Source organism: Heterocephalus glaber, unplaced genomic scaffold (genome assembly GCF_053883595.1).
Source record: "Heterocephalus glaber isolate CG9 unplaced genomic scaffold, H.glaber_assembly_v1.0 deba00001564, whole genome shotgun sequence".
Taxonomy (NCBI): domain Eukaryota; kingdom Metazoa; phylum Chordata; class Mammalia; order Rodentia; family Bathyergidae; genus Heterocephalus; species Heterocephalus glaber.
The window spans coordinates 19,997,594-20,013,529 of NW_028258351.1; the positions used below are offsets into that span (position 1 = coordinate 19,997,594).

General features: G+C 47.3%; 1 protein-coding gene and 1 long non-coding RNA gene across 4 annotated transcripts in view; both read right to left on the reverse strand.

Moving 5' to 3' along the window:
- Positions 1-6,901, reverse strand: Rnf222 (ring finger protein 222). The gene is made up of 2 exons (XM_021238397.2): positions 6,451-6,901; positions 1-2,534 (listed from the first exon to the last, which is right to left on the reverse strand). The coding sequence occupies exon 2, from the start codon at positions 2,506-2,508 to the stop codon at positions 1,861-1,863; it is 648 nt and encodes a 215-aa protein (XP_021094056.1). The 5' UTR covers positions 2,509-2,534; positions 6,451-6,901; the 3' UTR covers positions 1-1,860.
- Positions 6,902-7,059: 158 nt separating this feature from the next.
- Positions 7,060-15,936, reverse strand: part of LOC106010447 (uncharacterized) — a 34,132-nt gene continuing 25,255 nt past the window's right edge. Inside the window, exons 3-4 of one of the 3 annotated variants that reach the window (XR_015443234.1) lie at positions 13,079-13,238; positions 7,060-11,351 (exon numbers count right to left, since the gene is read on the reverse strand). This is a non-coding gene — a long non-coding RNA (uncharacterized LOC106010447). The other 2 variants (XR_015443233.1, XR_001184252.3) reach the window with 2 other exon arrangements.

The following is a 15,936-nucleotide window of genomic DNA, read 5'->3' on the forward strand; positions in this document are numbered from 1 at the left end:
GGAATCTTTGAGAAAATACATAGCTTTATTTAAAAAATAGCTTTTGACATTCTTGGAAAATGAAAGAAGTGTCATCTACAAGTTGCAGGTAAAGGATATGAAAACACTGCGGATCTTTTGAAAGAAACTCTTGGCAAACACAGTAGCAATTGAAAAGACTCAAATCAGGTTCCTAGAAATTTATGACACTGTTTAAAGCAGCCTGGCTGAGGTAAAGACAGACTCATTAGAGTCTTTGTAAAATTAACATTATTTTTGCTCCTATAATAAATATCATCCCTGAATCTACTTACAACAACCCCCCCCCAGCACCTGTGCTCTTATCTAGTCTTAGAAAGAATAGAAGGAAGACTGTCAGAGCTCTAAAACAGCCCCCTCCATGTCATAAATATCCCCTGTGGTGTAGACCCCACTCCCTAATGACTCCCAAATGACACAGGAGCTAGATAAGAGGCTGAGTGCTTTTTCTTTCCCCACAGATAAGGGGAGGTACAGGTTGTGGGGGCTCAGCTGCTGCACTCCTGAGGTGCTTACCCTACCTGTGCAGTAGCTGGGGATTCTGTTGATGTTGTTATAGTGTCACAAGGCCTTGATTGAATATGGGCCTCAATTAACAGCCAGTAACTGTTCCCAAATTGTTGTTCCTCAGGCTTTTCTGGGGTGTCTCATCAGGGGTCCCCCAGATAAATAGGCCCTGGTGGCAAACAACTAACAGCACCTGGCTCTCAGCATTTGTTGAGACAGCAGAGTCCCTGACAAACATAGCTGTTCTCTTCCCCACCCTTCCCCTCCCAGCTCAGCCTGAGAATCCACCTGGGAAACTGGCCTGGCTGGTGTGGCCTCTAATGAGTGGCTGGGTCATGAAGAGGAGGACTTGGGCAGGGAGGGAGGCGGGAACCCCCAGGGGTTAATTTGCCCACATAATTCTCAGGTGACTCAGGTCTCACCTTGTCAAGCGTCCCCTCTACTCCCTGCCTTCCCCTCCAACCTGGAGAACCCTGAGACTCAAGATCTGGCCCATTCCTTGGGCCTGGAAGGCTCAGGAAAACCTCTGGCTCTGTTTTTGGCCATTCTGCTGACCTGGGCCTCTGTCTACAAGCCTGTTTCCTGATGTGCTCTCTGCTATCTCCTTTTGTGTTGCTTCCTCCAGAAATCCTGTGCCACTGCCTCTGAGATCAGCTTCTCACTCAGGGAAGACACTCCAACAGGCGGGTTAGAGGCAGGAAGGACTTGGGGGAGGGATGCTACAGGATCAAGTGTGGGCCTAAGATTCCAGGAAACCATTGTCTAAGCCCCTGCACCAACCTTCTGTTCGTTCTTGGGGACAAGCTACAGAATCCTATGAGGGAATCCTGGCCATACGAGGTCTGCCATTGGGCCCCCAGCTGGCAGAGCATAGGCCAGCAGAGCTTCCTTGTCCCCAGGGAGGTCCACCTGGCAGGTAAGGTGCTCATAAGAGGTGACCAGCCATCTTCCCAGCTTGCTCAGTTGCAGCCTAGGGGAGGGGTATTTACCAAGAATAGGCGTGGAGGCCACACATGGGCGCCTCAGCTAAGTTCTAGCCTCAGAGATCTCTAGCCCCCAACCTCCCTGTCATCCCATGCCCTTGCTGGTGTGTGTGTGTGTGTGTGTGTTTGTGTGTGTGTGTGTGTGTGTGTGTGTGTGCAGGTGGGGAGAAAGCCAGCATACTTCCAATCCAGCCCCACTCCATGCTCCCTTCTGCCCCAGGCCTTCCTCAGAGCTTGGTTGCACCACGTCTGCCCCTGCCCAAGCCATGGGCAGCCTGGCCATAGAGCAGGGCAGCTGCCAGGGCAGCGCTCAGGCCTGGCCCCCTTCTGCTCTCTCGCCAGGGGCCACCACTCAGGCCTGCTTCCTTACCAGCAGCACCCAGGGGAGGATGGCGGCTACCACAGCCACCACCGCGATGAGGGTGATGAGCAGGAGAGCCCGTGAGCGACAGCAGAAGGAGCGGGAGGCGCTGGGGGCTGGGGTCGCCTCCGAGAGCTCGGCCAGGCTTTGCCGTGGCAGCACGCTGTCCTGGTCTCCCAGGGGCATCCCATGGCGACTGATGATGAAGATCTGTGACTCCCGGGACAGGCTGGGCAGCAGGTCCAAGGGCAGCTGGGTCCCCTGGTTTGAGGGTGACCTCCAGACCGGCTGGGAGGTGGCCAAGGGGTTTGTGTGGCCTGTGCGGTCTGGGGAGGGCACGGAGGGCAGGGGCACAGGTAAGCCCATGGGCACAGTCAGGGTCTGTGAGCTCTTGTCCAGCATGGAGGGCCAGCGGGAGCTCTTCTTGCTGAGGAAGGTGACGTAGCGGCAGATGGGGCAGACGATGGTTCTCTGCACCTGTCCGTCCACCCGGGTGGAGAGCAGATACTTGACCAGGCAGTCGTGGCAGAACACGTGGCCGCAGCTCAGCGTCCGGCTGGCGCCCTCCAGGTCCCGGAATTTCTCGTAGCACACTGGGCACTCGCTACCCGCGCTGTCCTTGCTCTCCCCTTCAGACATGGCCCCTCGGAGAAGACAGGGCTTAGCTGCGGAGGCGGGGAGTGAAAGGTGGTGAACATCTGGGCCTTGCCCTCTCTTCCTCCCCCTTCCTAACTCCCACCCTCCCCACCTGCTCCCCAGGCCCACTGCCTGCTTTTTGCCTGCTCTTGTTACTTCCTTTTCTTTCTACTTCCAGCTACTTCCAGTGTACTTTCCCTTCTTCTGCTGCTTCTCTTCAGTGGGCTACCTGAATTGAGCTGCGAACTAAGATCTAGAGCCTAAGAGCCTTAGGAGGAGCTGCCCATGTGCTTCTGGACAGGGGTATTGGGAGATGAGAGATCCCGGCCACCTTGGATGCTGGAAGGAAGTGTGCAGAGTACCTGAAATACCCGATGCCTCACCTCAACCATGATGAGCGCTCATGGTGAGGTCACCACCTCACCTCTTCCCGGTTCAATACCCAAGTGCAGGCAGGAAGACCCAGTTCCCAGAACAGAGAGGGAGCCAAGAAGATGCACACCCGGCTTCAGTCCAGTCTTCCACTTGCAGAGGCCATTTTTCAAAACAGTGTCTGCTAGCCCTCAGCCTCCCTCCTCAGCTGGCCTGGGCTGATTCATGCGATTTCCCCCAGCCATTGGAACGCATTCCTCTGTGCTAAGCATGGCTATAAAACAATGACTGTCTTAAAAATAAAGCTTAGAACTTACACAGGCAAATGCCTGCTGGCCCTCGATGTAGTCACACACCCACCATACCATGCTGATTCTTCACATTCTTTTTATAGGGCTGCCAGAGGCAGTCAGAGAACCTTCTGATTAACCTCAGAGAAGGCAGACTTTCAAATCCTTGGAGGATCTGTCTTACATTTTGGAAACGGCCACCAAAGTCAGTGGGAGCCAAGTATGGTTAGAAAACAAATGAGTGATCTAGTGGCATGTTATTGTTTAACTCAAAGGTTTGGAGCCACTATAACAGTGGGTTTAAAAGCATATCTGAGGGTGAAGGTGAGACCCCCAAAGATGCTCCCAGCAGAAATGCCAAGAACTTTGAAGGGGAACACCTGCTTGGATGTGTGGTCAGGCCCAAGTACAGTATCTTCATTTTTAAGTATCATAGCTGTGGAGTCTTAATTTATCTACAACAGCCTTTGGAGGGGAACCATGGTTGCTTATTATTGATACATTTTTCCATCAATGACAGACAAAAGACCCTAAGACACACTTATAAAATAGAGCTGTGTGGCAGCCCCAGACCTGACAGATGACAGATGAGAACAAGATTAACTACTAGGAAGGACAAACTATAAAGATCATATATTGTTTGGAATCTCTCCTCTCTTTTGGTGTCTCTTTTGCCAAGTTGAAAAATGTCCTATAACTAAGAAAGAGTAAAAATATGTGAAGGTGGTGATAGGAATCCTGAGACCATGAAGGAAGCCCCCAAACCTTTCCAGAGGTCTCCAGGTCTGATCTCTGACATAGTCAGCATGACCTCTCATGTGTGTATGGGTGGTCAAGAACTCAGACAATGGAGCTGGGTGAAAATCCCCCTGCTCTCTGTATAATGTTGACCAAGTTGTTGGACCTCTCTGTGCTTCAGTTTCCCTTCTGTAAAATGAGGCTGAAAATAGTAGTACCATCTTCCTCCAACTCATTGGAGATATTAAGTGAGCTAATGTGATTGAAGAGTGTGACACACAGTAAATGCTCAATGAATGGGCAGTGTCATTGGTAAGGCAGGCCCTCTGTCCTCCCAAAGTGGGGCTTAGAGACCCCTGTCATGTATCTTGTCTAAAAAGTCACCCCCTTTGATAGACAACAGCTTATCTCAAAATAACTAAACAAGATGACAATAGATTGGGTAAGTGATGGATAATGGATAAAAATTAAGATGATGATTCCAGTATTTCTCTGTTTTCATTTTGTAATACACTTACAAATGTCTAACTAAACATGGTTATTATCAGAGTGACTGTGATTTTCTTAAGCTAATCAATTGCTAACATATCCTTGCATTTTATAATTCCCCAGAGGTATATGGTAGCAATTCATCCATCCACCCACCCATCCAATTATTCAACCTATATTTACTGAGCACTGCTATTTACTAAGTACTGAGCTTACAACACTGGGGATAAGCAGTGATAAGAAGTCCCTCATGAAATTTGAGAGCCTAGAGGACATTTATAAATTTTCTTGAAAAATATTTTTTTTAAGGAAGATTGGTGGTCAATAGCTTAAATTGTTTGGATAACTGAAAATTGGGAATCAAGGGAGGCAAGAGAATAAGAGCAAATAAGAGAATATTAGGGGGGAAAGGACTTTTGTGGTCTTCTCAAGTTGAATCTCTTAGTTTTATAGGAGAGTAGATTTAGGTCTAGAGAGGGGGAATGATTTGCCCAAGGTCATTTTGGAAGGAAAGATAGGAGGGAAGGAGGAAGACAGAGAGTCAGGAGAGGGAGAGGGAGAGAATTCTGTAGGTGATAAAGAGAACATTATGAGTATCAGTTGGTAGATTGGGTGCCCAGTCAGGAAGCATTGTCCTTGGGATGAGCAAAACAGGAGGAGGAGGAGAGATTTTTGTTTTCGTTTTTTGAGACAGGGTCTCGCTACATAGTTCAGGCCTTAAAGTCACTATGTAGCCCAGGCTGGCCTCAAATGAGGCGATCCTCCTTCCTCAGCCTCCCAAGTGCTGGGATTACAGGCATGTACCACCATGCCCGGCGTAGGAGAGGTTTGATTTCTCATCTGAGTTCTAGGAAAATAGTTCAATGAGTGCAAAAGACATCTCGGCCCCACACTGCTGGCCTCTTTCTGGTACAATCCTTTCAATTTTATGTGCTTCAGGAGAGTCATGCCACTCATACCTAGACAATGCCACCTCCCTCCCCATGTTCTACTCTCTCCCCTCTCTCAGTCTTTCCCTGACCTCTCCTTTCTTGCATCTTTCTCTTTCTCTTTGTTCCACGCTTTTTCCATCCTTGAGATCCTCTGATGGGCCTGACTCTGTGTTGAGTGCTGGGGTTTGTGAGAGAGCAGCAGAAGAAATCCAAGGGACACATTTTAGTTTGGGCACAAACTATTTATGTTAGAATACAAGGCATTATATGCTAAAGGTGTCCCTGTTGGTGCCTTAGGAAATTGGGAGAAGAGGAGGATTGGAAAGCCTTCCCAGCCAAGGGGGACCACTGTGGAGCTAATAATAAATAATTATAACAGCAACCATTTATCGAACACTAATTATGTGCTTGGCATTTTCCATCCCTTCCTCACTGAATCCTGACAACAATTTTGGGAGGTAGGTATTATCTCTATTTTACAGATAAAGGAACTGAGGCTCAGGGCTTAAGTGAAGTAACTTGTTCAAGTCACACTTCCAGCATGGGGCACACTCAGGATTTAAACCCAACACAGCCTGGCTATACTGTGAACCACTACTCTACTGCATGGGCCTCCATGGAGGGTTTTCCAGACTCTGGTTAAAGAAGTAAATGAAGAAGCATGAGTAGAAAAGTGACTATGCAAACCTCCCTCCTCAGAGTGGCCCGAAACAGGGCTGTCCCTCTGGTCACTTATAAGGCAGGGAGAAGATGATGGCTAGCTTAAGGAGGGGATCTTAGGAAGTCCCAGTGTCCAGCCTCCTCCACAGGAGCAGCCCATCTTGAAGATAGAAAAGGAGGAACAGTTGTTACCAGCCCAAGGAAACCATCCTTATTCAGAGACAGAGACATTTCTAGGCACCTGCAGTTCCCTCCCAGAGGCCTGATAGAAGCCCTGTGTTTTCAGCTAGGACTACCTCCCCACCCATAAACACCACACACGTTCTCTCCCTCCTGGCTTCCTTCCCTTCTGTCTGTCTGTCTCTCTCTCTCTCACACACACACACACCCATCTACATCATTCCAGCTCTAGCCCCAGACACTGCCACACTCCTTTCCCACCCCCAGCCCTGCCCCAGACTCACTTTATCTGGGACCTGAGACAGTAGCATCCGTCTTTCTACCTGGAGCCTCCTCAGAGCAGATGGGAACCACCCAGGGGTGCTGGGCTGGCAGCACGATCTATTCCTGCTGCTGTCACTGTGCTGGCCAGGGAGGCATTTCCTAATGACTGAGCAGGCCGGGAGGACAGCGCCGGGAAGTGAATGCTGCCCAACCCGTTTGAGGCCAGGAGGCTCTCAGCTGCATTGCCCAGGGGTTGGGCAGTGCTGGCATCAGGTGATCCGATGAGGGTGCTAGGAGATGAGCCCCCGGCCAGAGTCAGAGGGTCTCTCAATGGAAGCAGTGACCCAGGTGCCTCTAACTGAGGCTCCCAGGGCGTGTGTCTCCCCATCCCAGCAACAAGAACACCCCATATAGTCTTTCCCACCCTCTGGGACCCTTTCAATGATTCCCCTCCCATCCTCACTCCATGCACAAGGTGAAGGGGTCAACAGATCAGCCTCAGGGAGGTGCGACACCCCAAGTCACACACTGACATGTGTGGTGCATCTACCTGCATTTTAGCACCCATCCAACACTCAGAGGTGCTCAGAGCCCCCTAAACCAATCACCAGAGGTTTCCAGAGGCAGAAGTTGACTTCTAATGTTCTACGGAACAGCAGGACAACTGGGGTTGACAGCAATTAATTATGTATTTCAAAATAGCTGATGGAAGGAATTTTAAATGTTCCTAACACATGAGATTACAAATGTCTGAGGTGAAGGATAGGTCAGTTACCCAGATCTGATCAGTACGTATTATATGTATGTATTGAAAGGTCACACAGACATGTACAAATTACTATGTATAAGTTAAAAAATTTAAAAATATTAAAAAAGAATGAGGCAGAGCAACACAAAGGGAGAACATACACATAAAGAAGTCCTCAGGGGCCGGGGATTTAGCTCAGTGGTTTCGCCGCCTGCTGCGCAAGCGCAAGGACTTGAGTTTGATCCCTGGTATCCAAAAAAAAAAAAGAAGTCCTCAGGCAACCCACTTTCCCATCCCCCTTCTGTCTCTCTTAGATAGAAGCTATCTTTCTCTCAATAACTTTTCTTACTCTTAAAAAAAAAGTTTCTGACACCATGAGAGACAGAAGCAAGTTTTAGAACAGCCTATACAACACGGTTCTATTTATGGAAGTGATATCAATACGTCATAAAATTTATAGAGAAAAATCTGGAGGAAGACACATCAAGCTGTTAATAGTAGTTACCTCTGAAGGGACTTTCTGTGACGTCTGAATTCCCACCCTGAATGTGTTTCTTTTATGATCAGAAAAAATTAATAAGAATAAGGAGCTGGGGGTGGTGGTGCACACCTGTGATCCCAGCACTCAGGAGGCAAGGCAGGAGGATCGCCGCAAGTTTGAGGCCAGCTAGACTACATAGTGAGTTCAAGGCCAGGCTGAACTATATAGGGAGAGCTTGTTAAAAAAAAAAGAATAAGGGAGGGCTGGAGATTTAGCTCAGTGGTTTCCCCGCCTGCTGCACAAGTGCAAGGACCTGAGTTTGATCCCCAGTACCAAAAAAAAAAAAAAAGAATAAGGGAAAATGGAAGCTGGAGAAACTGGAAACCATTTGAGGATATTCCCTTCCTGTCCTCTCAGGAGACCTGCAACAAACTAGTTTGCTTCCAAAAAAAGTAGGTTCCTAGATGCAAGGCACAGCCAAACAATGAGTGGGACCCCCCATCCCCCAAGGACAACCATTCTTATGCCCCATTAACCATGGCCTTGGCTCTGTAGGTGCCTTAAACTAAAGGGTGCTTAAGCTACTCAGGGCAAGTGCATTAGGCTGCCTCATATAGGGACACAGATAAGGGTGGGTAGGAGGGATTTCCAGGTCATCTTATATTTAATTTATTTATTTGACATCTTATATTTAGCAATCAAAATGCAGTATGCATAAGTGCATCGATTTGGGACACACTTATACTACAAACCTATTTGCTGTCTATCTGAAACTCAAGTGTAACTGAGCATCCTGTGTTTTACCTGGCATCTCTGGTGTCAGAGAGGTCCTCAAATATCTCTCCTTCCCTCAACACCTCCAGGACCCATTGGAAAGTTCTCAGCTCCTCAGCAGTGTGGCTCATGACTCAAGCCTAGGGCTTTCTGGGAGTTTCTGAAAAGGAGCCCAAAATATCTTGATATCAACCCCCACTGGATCCCCCAAGCAGAGGACTGAGCCAGGCTAGGCCATCCTTGGGCTAAGACTTATGTGATGTGATTTGTGGAGTGAGATGAAGTTCTTAAGTCTCCAATGTATCATTCCATGTATCACTGATCAGGTTGGCTCTAGTCATTTAGCAAGTTCCTGAGAGAGTTGGGTGGAGGACTGTTGAATTTGGCAATGTGAATTATTTATCAGGAAAGGGTGAGTGCACAGGTATATTAGGCGGGAGGGTCTGTATTACAGAATTTGACAGCAGGGAGCTCCGGGAAATTAAGAGCAGTGCATATGTATTTACAAGTATCTGTGTCTGTTCATAGGTGGTGGTGTTGACTAAAAAGAAAACACTGTATCCCTTTGGGTAAATTACCTAATCCCCCTCTGCCTCAATTGCTTCATCTGTAAAAAAATGAGGGTAATAGTACCTACTCTGTAGGACTGTTGTGGCAATAAAATGAATGGATACAAAATAATGTGCCTGGAATAACCCTGATATGCATCAAGGTCCCTGACAGTGTTATCTGCTGTCATGATCCATCGATCCATCCTTGTCTCACTGTTATGGCAAAGACAGAGGGCTCAGCAGGGGTAAGAGGTGGATGCGAATATCCCCTAATTCGAGGACCTGGCCAATCTGGTCCCAACATAGTGAGTATGATGTCTGTGGCAAATATGCCATCTCATTTCAGAATGTCCTGCCCTTCTTGGTAGAAAGGACAAATACAGCCTGAATCGTAGGAGAAAAGTTTCTTGCTCCGGGAGAGATGGGACCAGAAGTCTCTTTTTGGGGAAGGCGTGTCCCACTCTGGGACTGTGTTAGAAGTTGTCCTGATGAGGCACCAAAGTGTGTCCTGGTGAAGAGATTGGCCAGAATGGGCATGGGTCTGGAGTGTTTTGGCCCCAGTGTGATAAAACTTCCTCGTGACGGCAGGGAGCTTTCAGACAAGGAAAGAATCCCAGCTGAGGTTGGCTGACTTCTGACTAAACGCAGGTACAGCTTCTGCATAGTGTAAGTAGCTGGACCAGGACAGGAGTTCCCACATGCTAGCATCACCTGGAGAACTGACTTCAAAATAGACTTCCAGGCCTCCACAAGGGACTTAGTAGGTGTTGAAAGGGTCTCAGGAAGCTGTATTCTATATTTATTTAGAAAAGTTGGGGACATAGCTCAGTGGTAGAATGCTTGCCTAGAATGCTCAAGTCCTGGGTTCAGTTCCTAGCAACACACACACACACACACACACACGCACACACATGAGCACCAGCAAGAGTGAGAGAGGGAGAGGAGATGGATTAACAAATCAGATACATTGATGGGTGGATAACTGATTGATGGATGTGATAATGCCCTATGCTAATGGTGAAATCTAGGTAGTGGATATTTGGATTCTCATTGTTAAAATTCGTTCAACTTTGCAGTATCTTTGGAAGTTTTCTTTTTGGAAATTTTCATAAGAAATATTGGGAAAACAATTTTTTTTTTCCCTTCCTTTTTTTCTTTCACAGTATGGGGGATTAGACTGAATCTTCTACATCCTAGGCAAGTGTAGCTACTGAGTTACAGCTCCAGCCCTACTTTTTTTGAATAAGTAATATATTCAGGTGATTCAAAAATCGGAAAGTATTATAAGACCTCCAGTGCAGATGATCTCTTCTTCCTGCCCCTTATTTACCCATTTCCTATGCGTCCTTTCAAAAGGTAGCTATCCTAGGGGTTAGGGTATAGCTTAGAGCTAGCACATGACCTTAGCATGTGTGAAGCCCCAGGTTCCATCCCCAGCATCCAAAAGGTTAAAAAAAAGGAAGAAAAAAAAAATCATCGCTTTCATAACGTTTGTTTTTAAAGAAATAGCAAATGTTGGCATAGGATATGGAGAAAATGGACCCCTTGTGTCCTGCTGGTGGGAATATAAAATGATAAGACTTCTGTGAAAAACAATTGGTGAGTCTTCAAAAAATGAAGCACATGGGGGCCGGGGATTTAGCTCAGTGGTTCTGCCACCTGCCTCACAAGCACAAGGTCCTGAGTTTGATCCCTGGTACAAAAAAAGAAAAAAAAAAAAAAAGAAGCACAGGAATACCACAGGATCTAGAACTTCCATTCCTGGGTATGTACTCAAAAGATGTGAAAGCAAGCATTCAAATATTTGTACACTGTGTTCATTGCAGCTGTATTCACAATAGCTAAAAGGTGGAAGCAACCCAAGTGTCCATGGATGGATGAATCAAGAAACAAGATGCAGTACATACACACAATGGAATATTATTTAACTTTTAAAAGAAAGAAATATCTAGAGGCTGAAGGAGGAGGATCGCCATGAATTCAAGACCAGCCTGGGTTATGTAGTGAATTCAAACCCAATCTGGCTTGAATAGTGAGACCTTGTCTCAAAAAGAAAAAAAAGAAAAAAAAAAGAAAAAAGAAAGGAGAAAATTCTGACACATGCTATAACATGGATGAACCCTGAGAACACTATGCTAAGTGAAATAAGCCGGTCACTGAGACAAATACTATAGGAATCTCTGGCCTCAGAAACTGCTGGGGTCTTGGGTCACTTGGAGATGGGCTGGCTGGAGGAGGACCAGAAACTAATGTGGCACCCTTTCCAGGGAAGTGGGATCTCCAACGGTCCCGGCTCTTCTGCTGTCACAGAGGGACTCAGTGCCCTGCACAGCGATGTTCTGCAGCTCTCTACACCATCTTCATGTCCTGTGGGGAGAGATAGGGTAGCAGGCAGGGGTGACTCTATTAGGATAGGGTCATTCATGACATTTGGAATCCTATGCCAGGGCCAGTGCTTTCATAAAAGCAAAAGTGAATCACCCCAAATACTGAAGGCAGAGGGAGATGGAGGTTGGGGAACAGAGTAGCAGAGAGAAGACAAAGTGGGAAAGAGGAATGGGAAGGGAGAGGGGAGGGTGTGAGCTTACAGGTTAAGACCAATCTTTGCTAGAATAAAGGCTCTTTGTCTTCTTTTAACTGCTGCCCATGCTAAAGCACCTGACCATGATCTTCACCAGCTAAACGAACTCTCGTGGGCATTGGTGGATTGCTGATCAGTACCAGGATAGTTGAAGCCTGTTGTCCTGAATGCCCAGTTGGCCAGAGGAAGCTGGCTCCAATCCTGGCTCTGACGAGGACAGAGTGATGCCAAGGAGGAGGGGCCGTGGGGGAGCTGGCTGCACCCTGTGCATGCTCATGGTCTGCAATTAAGCGATGCCCGAGAAGCAGGAGCTAGGGGACCTCCCAGTCTTGCAGGAGTGTGTGCATGTGATCCTCAACCCTCTGCCTGCCCCATAGGGTCTTCTCAGTGTCAAGATTGAGCTGGTGAACGTGGGCAGGCGGAAGAGATGGGAAGGCAGAAGGGCTGCAGAGGTGTGGAGTAGAAGGTGGCCTGGTACCCAGGGAAGCCTGGGAGGCCAGGAGGGGAGAATGGCTGCTTCAGTGGTCCCAAAGGTACCCTGCTCCCTTCCCTGCGAACACCTAGCCCTGACCGGCAGCTGAGGCCTTCTGGGTGAGGCCACAGTCCCCACAGTGAGACTGGGGTGGAGCCTGCCCTGGGACACAGTCCTTACTGTCTCCCCACCCACGTGCAGGTGTTGGCCCTGGCCTGACTTGTTCTAGCCAGCTCAAGGGCCCGTTTTGGTTTTCGGTTCCATCACACCCCCCATGAATTCCAGAGGCTTATCACTCAGCACCCCAAGGTTGCCCACACTGCTGAAATCTCCCTCCACAGCCTGCCCTCTGTGTTCCACCCTTGTGAACTTGTGCTCCCCCTTTATTATATAGCCCTGGGCTGCTGCTAGCACAGGAGACACTTTGGGCCTCTAGGAGGAAAAGTGCCAAAAGGCGCCCCTGTTCCGGTGCATGGCTTGGTAGGCAGAGAAAGGGCAGGTTTACATCCCCAACCTGCCCCTCCTTGGCCCTGAGCTACCTTAGCCCAACTCCCAGAACAACGTGCAGCAGTCACAGGTTTCACCCCATCCCTCCCCTCACTCTGAAGACTTCTGTGGCTTCTCACTGCCCTCAGGACAAAGCCCACTCAGTGAGCACATGAAGCCTTCTCTCGAATTCCCCTCGGATATCTCTGTGGCATACAGCTGGCCACAGAGCTGACTTTCAGCTCAGGTTCCTTGAAAATTTGGGCTTTAGGACCTCTGTGATTTTTCTTTTCATTTTATTGTTTGTTGTTGCTAGCTTGTTTCCTAGTACTTCATCAACTCCTCCTTGGTACCTCCTTGCCATCTTTTAAGACCTAGAGGGAGGAGATCAAATTCAACTCATCTCTGCAGACCCCAGCACAGGGCATGGGATTACTGGGGCTCAATAAGGAAATGTGTGCTCAGTGAATACACCTGACTTCTCAGGCCTAGCTTGTGTGTGCTGTACCAGACGGGGGTACAGGGGAACCTGGGCAACATAGCCATTCTGAACACCTTTGGAATCCATGCCAGAATTCCATCCTCGTCCTCGAGGTCACAACACAGTGAGGAGCTTCAGGCCAGCTGGAGATGGGATGAAAGCCCATGCTGGTCAGAGCCTTCTTCTGGCCACTGTACAGACACGTTCATTTAAAAGGCTGGCTCTGGGCAGATCCTGCAGGATAAGAGCAGGGGATGAGACAGGCTTTAGAAGGAAAACAGGAATCTCTGGGGAGGGGAGAACCCAATCTAGCAGTGAGCCTTCCTAGTGGTTACACTAAGAACCACGTGTACAATTGTTTGTCTTTTCACAAATAGAGCCACATTTTAAATTTAAAGACATATTCCAGGCTCACCATCCATACTTTAAAAATACAGGTACCTTAAAAACACCGCAAATACAAGCCAGCGTGCTGGTGCATACACCTGTAATCCCAGCTAGTTGGGAGGCTGAAGTGGGATGAGCATTAGTTTAAAACTGCCCTAGGCAACCTTGTCTCAACAACAACAACAACCAAAAATAGTAAGAGAGAGTGCAAAAGAGAAATATCTTAAATATATATTATATATACTACATAAATATATAGATATATAAATATCTAATATAATTTTTATTTTTATTTTTTTGAGAAAGGTCTTGCTATGTAGTTCAGGCTGGCCTCGAACTTGTGTTGACCCTCCTGCCTTAGGCCCCAAATGCTAGGATTACAGGCATGTGCCACCACACCAGATACTTAAATTTTATTTATTTATTTCCCAGTACCTGGGATTGAACTCAGGAGCTTGGGCTTGCCAGGAAGGCACTGCACCACTGAGCTATATCCCAGCCCTAAATTATACTTTTTGAGATGAGGTCTTAGGGAGTCTCACTATGTCGCCCAGGCTAGACTCCAACTCCTGGGCTCAAGGGATCCTCCTGCCTCAGCCTCCTCAGTGTTGGCACTACAGATGTGTGCCACTACATCCAGCTTCTAATTATATTTTTAATACATGGTAAAGTAAATATCTACTTTTAAGTGAAAACAGGTTCACCATGTGCTACCTAAAGCCGTGGTGCTACAGACCTTGGCCTACGTAGGCTTGGATGTGTGTCTGAAGACTAACCTGGCTTGGGATCCCAGAACTGGGGAGATGAAACTTCAGGATTTAACTTTCCATGGCTGAATTCAAGACAGTTTACATATTGCACCTAAGAAGACAGCTTCGGATGAGAAGCTACAGATGGGATTGAACAAGAGAAAAAGGGAAAAATAGGTGGGACTTGAGGTAACCAGCAAGGGAGGTGAGCGCGGGGGGGGGGGGGGGGGCAGAGGAGGCGGCCCGGCAGGGCGCCAGGCGGGCCAGCAGGAAGGGGCTGAGTAATGGCCCAGCTGCGCCCTGCCCGGCGCCGCCCGTGTGGGGCTTCGTCCCGGTCCCCGGCATTCGCCTGGCGGTGCGCGCTCCTTGCCTCGCTTCCCTCCGGCTGTGGTCGAGTGCCGGGCTGTAAAATGACCAAGTCCAGGTGCAGAAGTGCTGGGGACCACGGCGGAGACGCACGCACGGGGAGGGATGTCCTCAAGCACTTCCTGGGCCTGAGGTCGGCTGGCTGCTTATGATGGGGGATTTAGAGGGTTCAGGCTTCACCCCAGAACTTCAGCTCTCCCTCATAGCTGATTCTTAAAACAGGTCTAGGACAGTGTTCGAACTGGAAAAAAGTATATTTTATTTCCTGATAAACTAGCACCACTGTTGAAGAGATGTGAAAAATTTATAAAAGCACACAAACAAAAACAGATGAACATCATTAATATTTTGGTGTTTATTCTTCCAGGACAACAAGACATAACTATCTATAATATATAGTTAAAATAATTATATATTATATGTGTAAGTATAATATATAATTATCTTTTAACATAAGTGGGGTCACATTGTATAAATTCTTTTAGGACCTGATATTTTTTCAGTTGTTATCTCGTGAGCCCAATAAACATTCCTTTATCCCTTAGTTTTTATTTTTATTATTTCCTTATTTTCATGGTGCTGGGAATGTAACACAAAGCCTTGTGCATGCTAGGTAAGTGCTCTACCACTGAGCTAACTAATACCCTAGCCCTCATTTTTAATGGATGTAGTAATTTAATTAAACTCATGCTAATTAATAATTAGGTTGTTTCCAATTTTTCCCTATTATAAACCATTTCTGCAATAAGTTTTTTTTTAAATCTTGGTGTTATTTCCTTAAAATAAATGACTCGGAATGGAATTGATAGGTAAAAGTTAGTATCATTTTAAAGATGGGATAAATATTGTCAGTCTTCCTTTCAGAAAGGCGGCACCAACTTAAATTCCTTCCAGAAGTTATCAAATCGTATCTTGCCACCCTCCACCATGTATGGATATCATCACAGGTTTACTTTTTCAGAAACACAAAAAATCCAAAATCTTTCACTTCTGTTTATCATCGCTGTCACTATCTCAAGACACCATCGACAACTTGTTTGGAATTCTGCAGTCAGAGCCTGTTAACTTTCCTTCCCCTCGCCCTGGCCCATGGCTGGTTTCCTATGGAAGCATCGGAGCTATCTTTTTAAAAATGTGCACATGACCCTCTTAAGGCATTAGAAAACAGTTAACATTTGTAGAATTTAAGTAAACAGAATAAAAGAAAATGTTTTAAGTTGAAGGGGATCTTCTTGATTGCTTTGGTAGCAGGGATCGAACTCGGGACCTTGTGCTGGTGAGGCTGGCAGCAGAACCTCTGAACTACATCCCCGGCCCATTTGCTGATTAGTTTGAGAGGCACTGAGGCTTAGGAGAAAGTGGTGGCCTAAAGCCTTGGCAATATCATGGGGCTCAAAAAGTAGAGTCAAAGGCAAATGGAATTTAAAGAA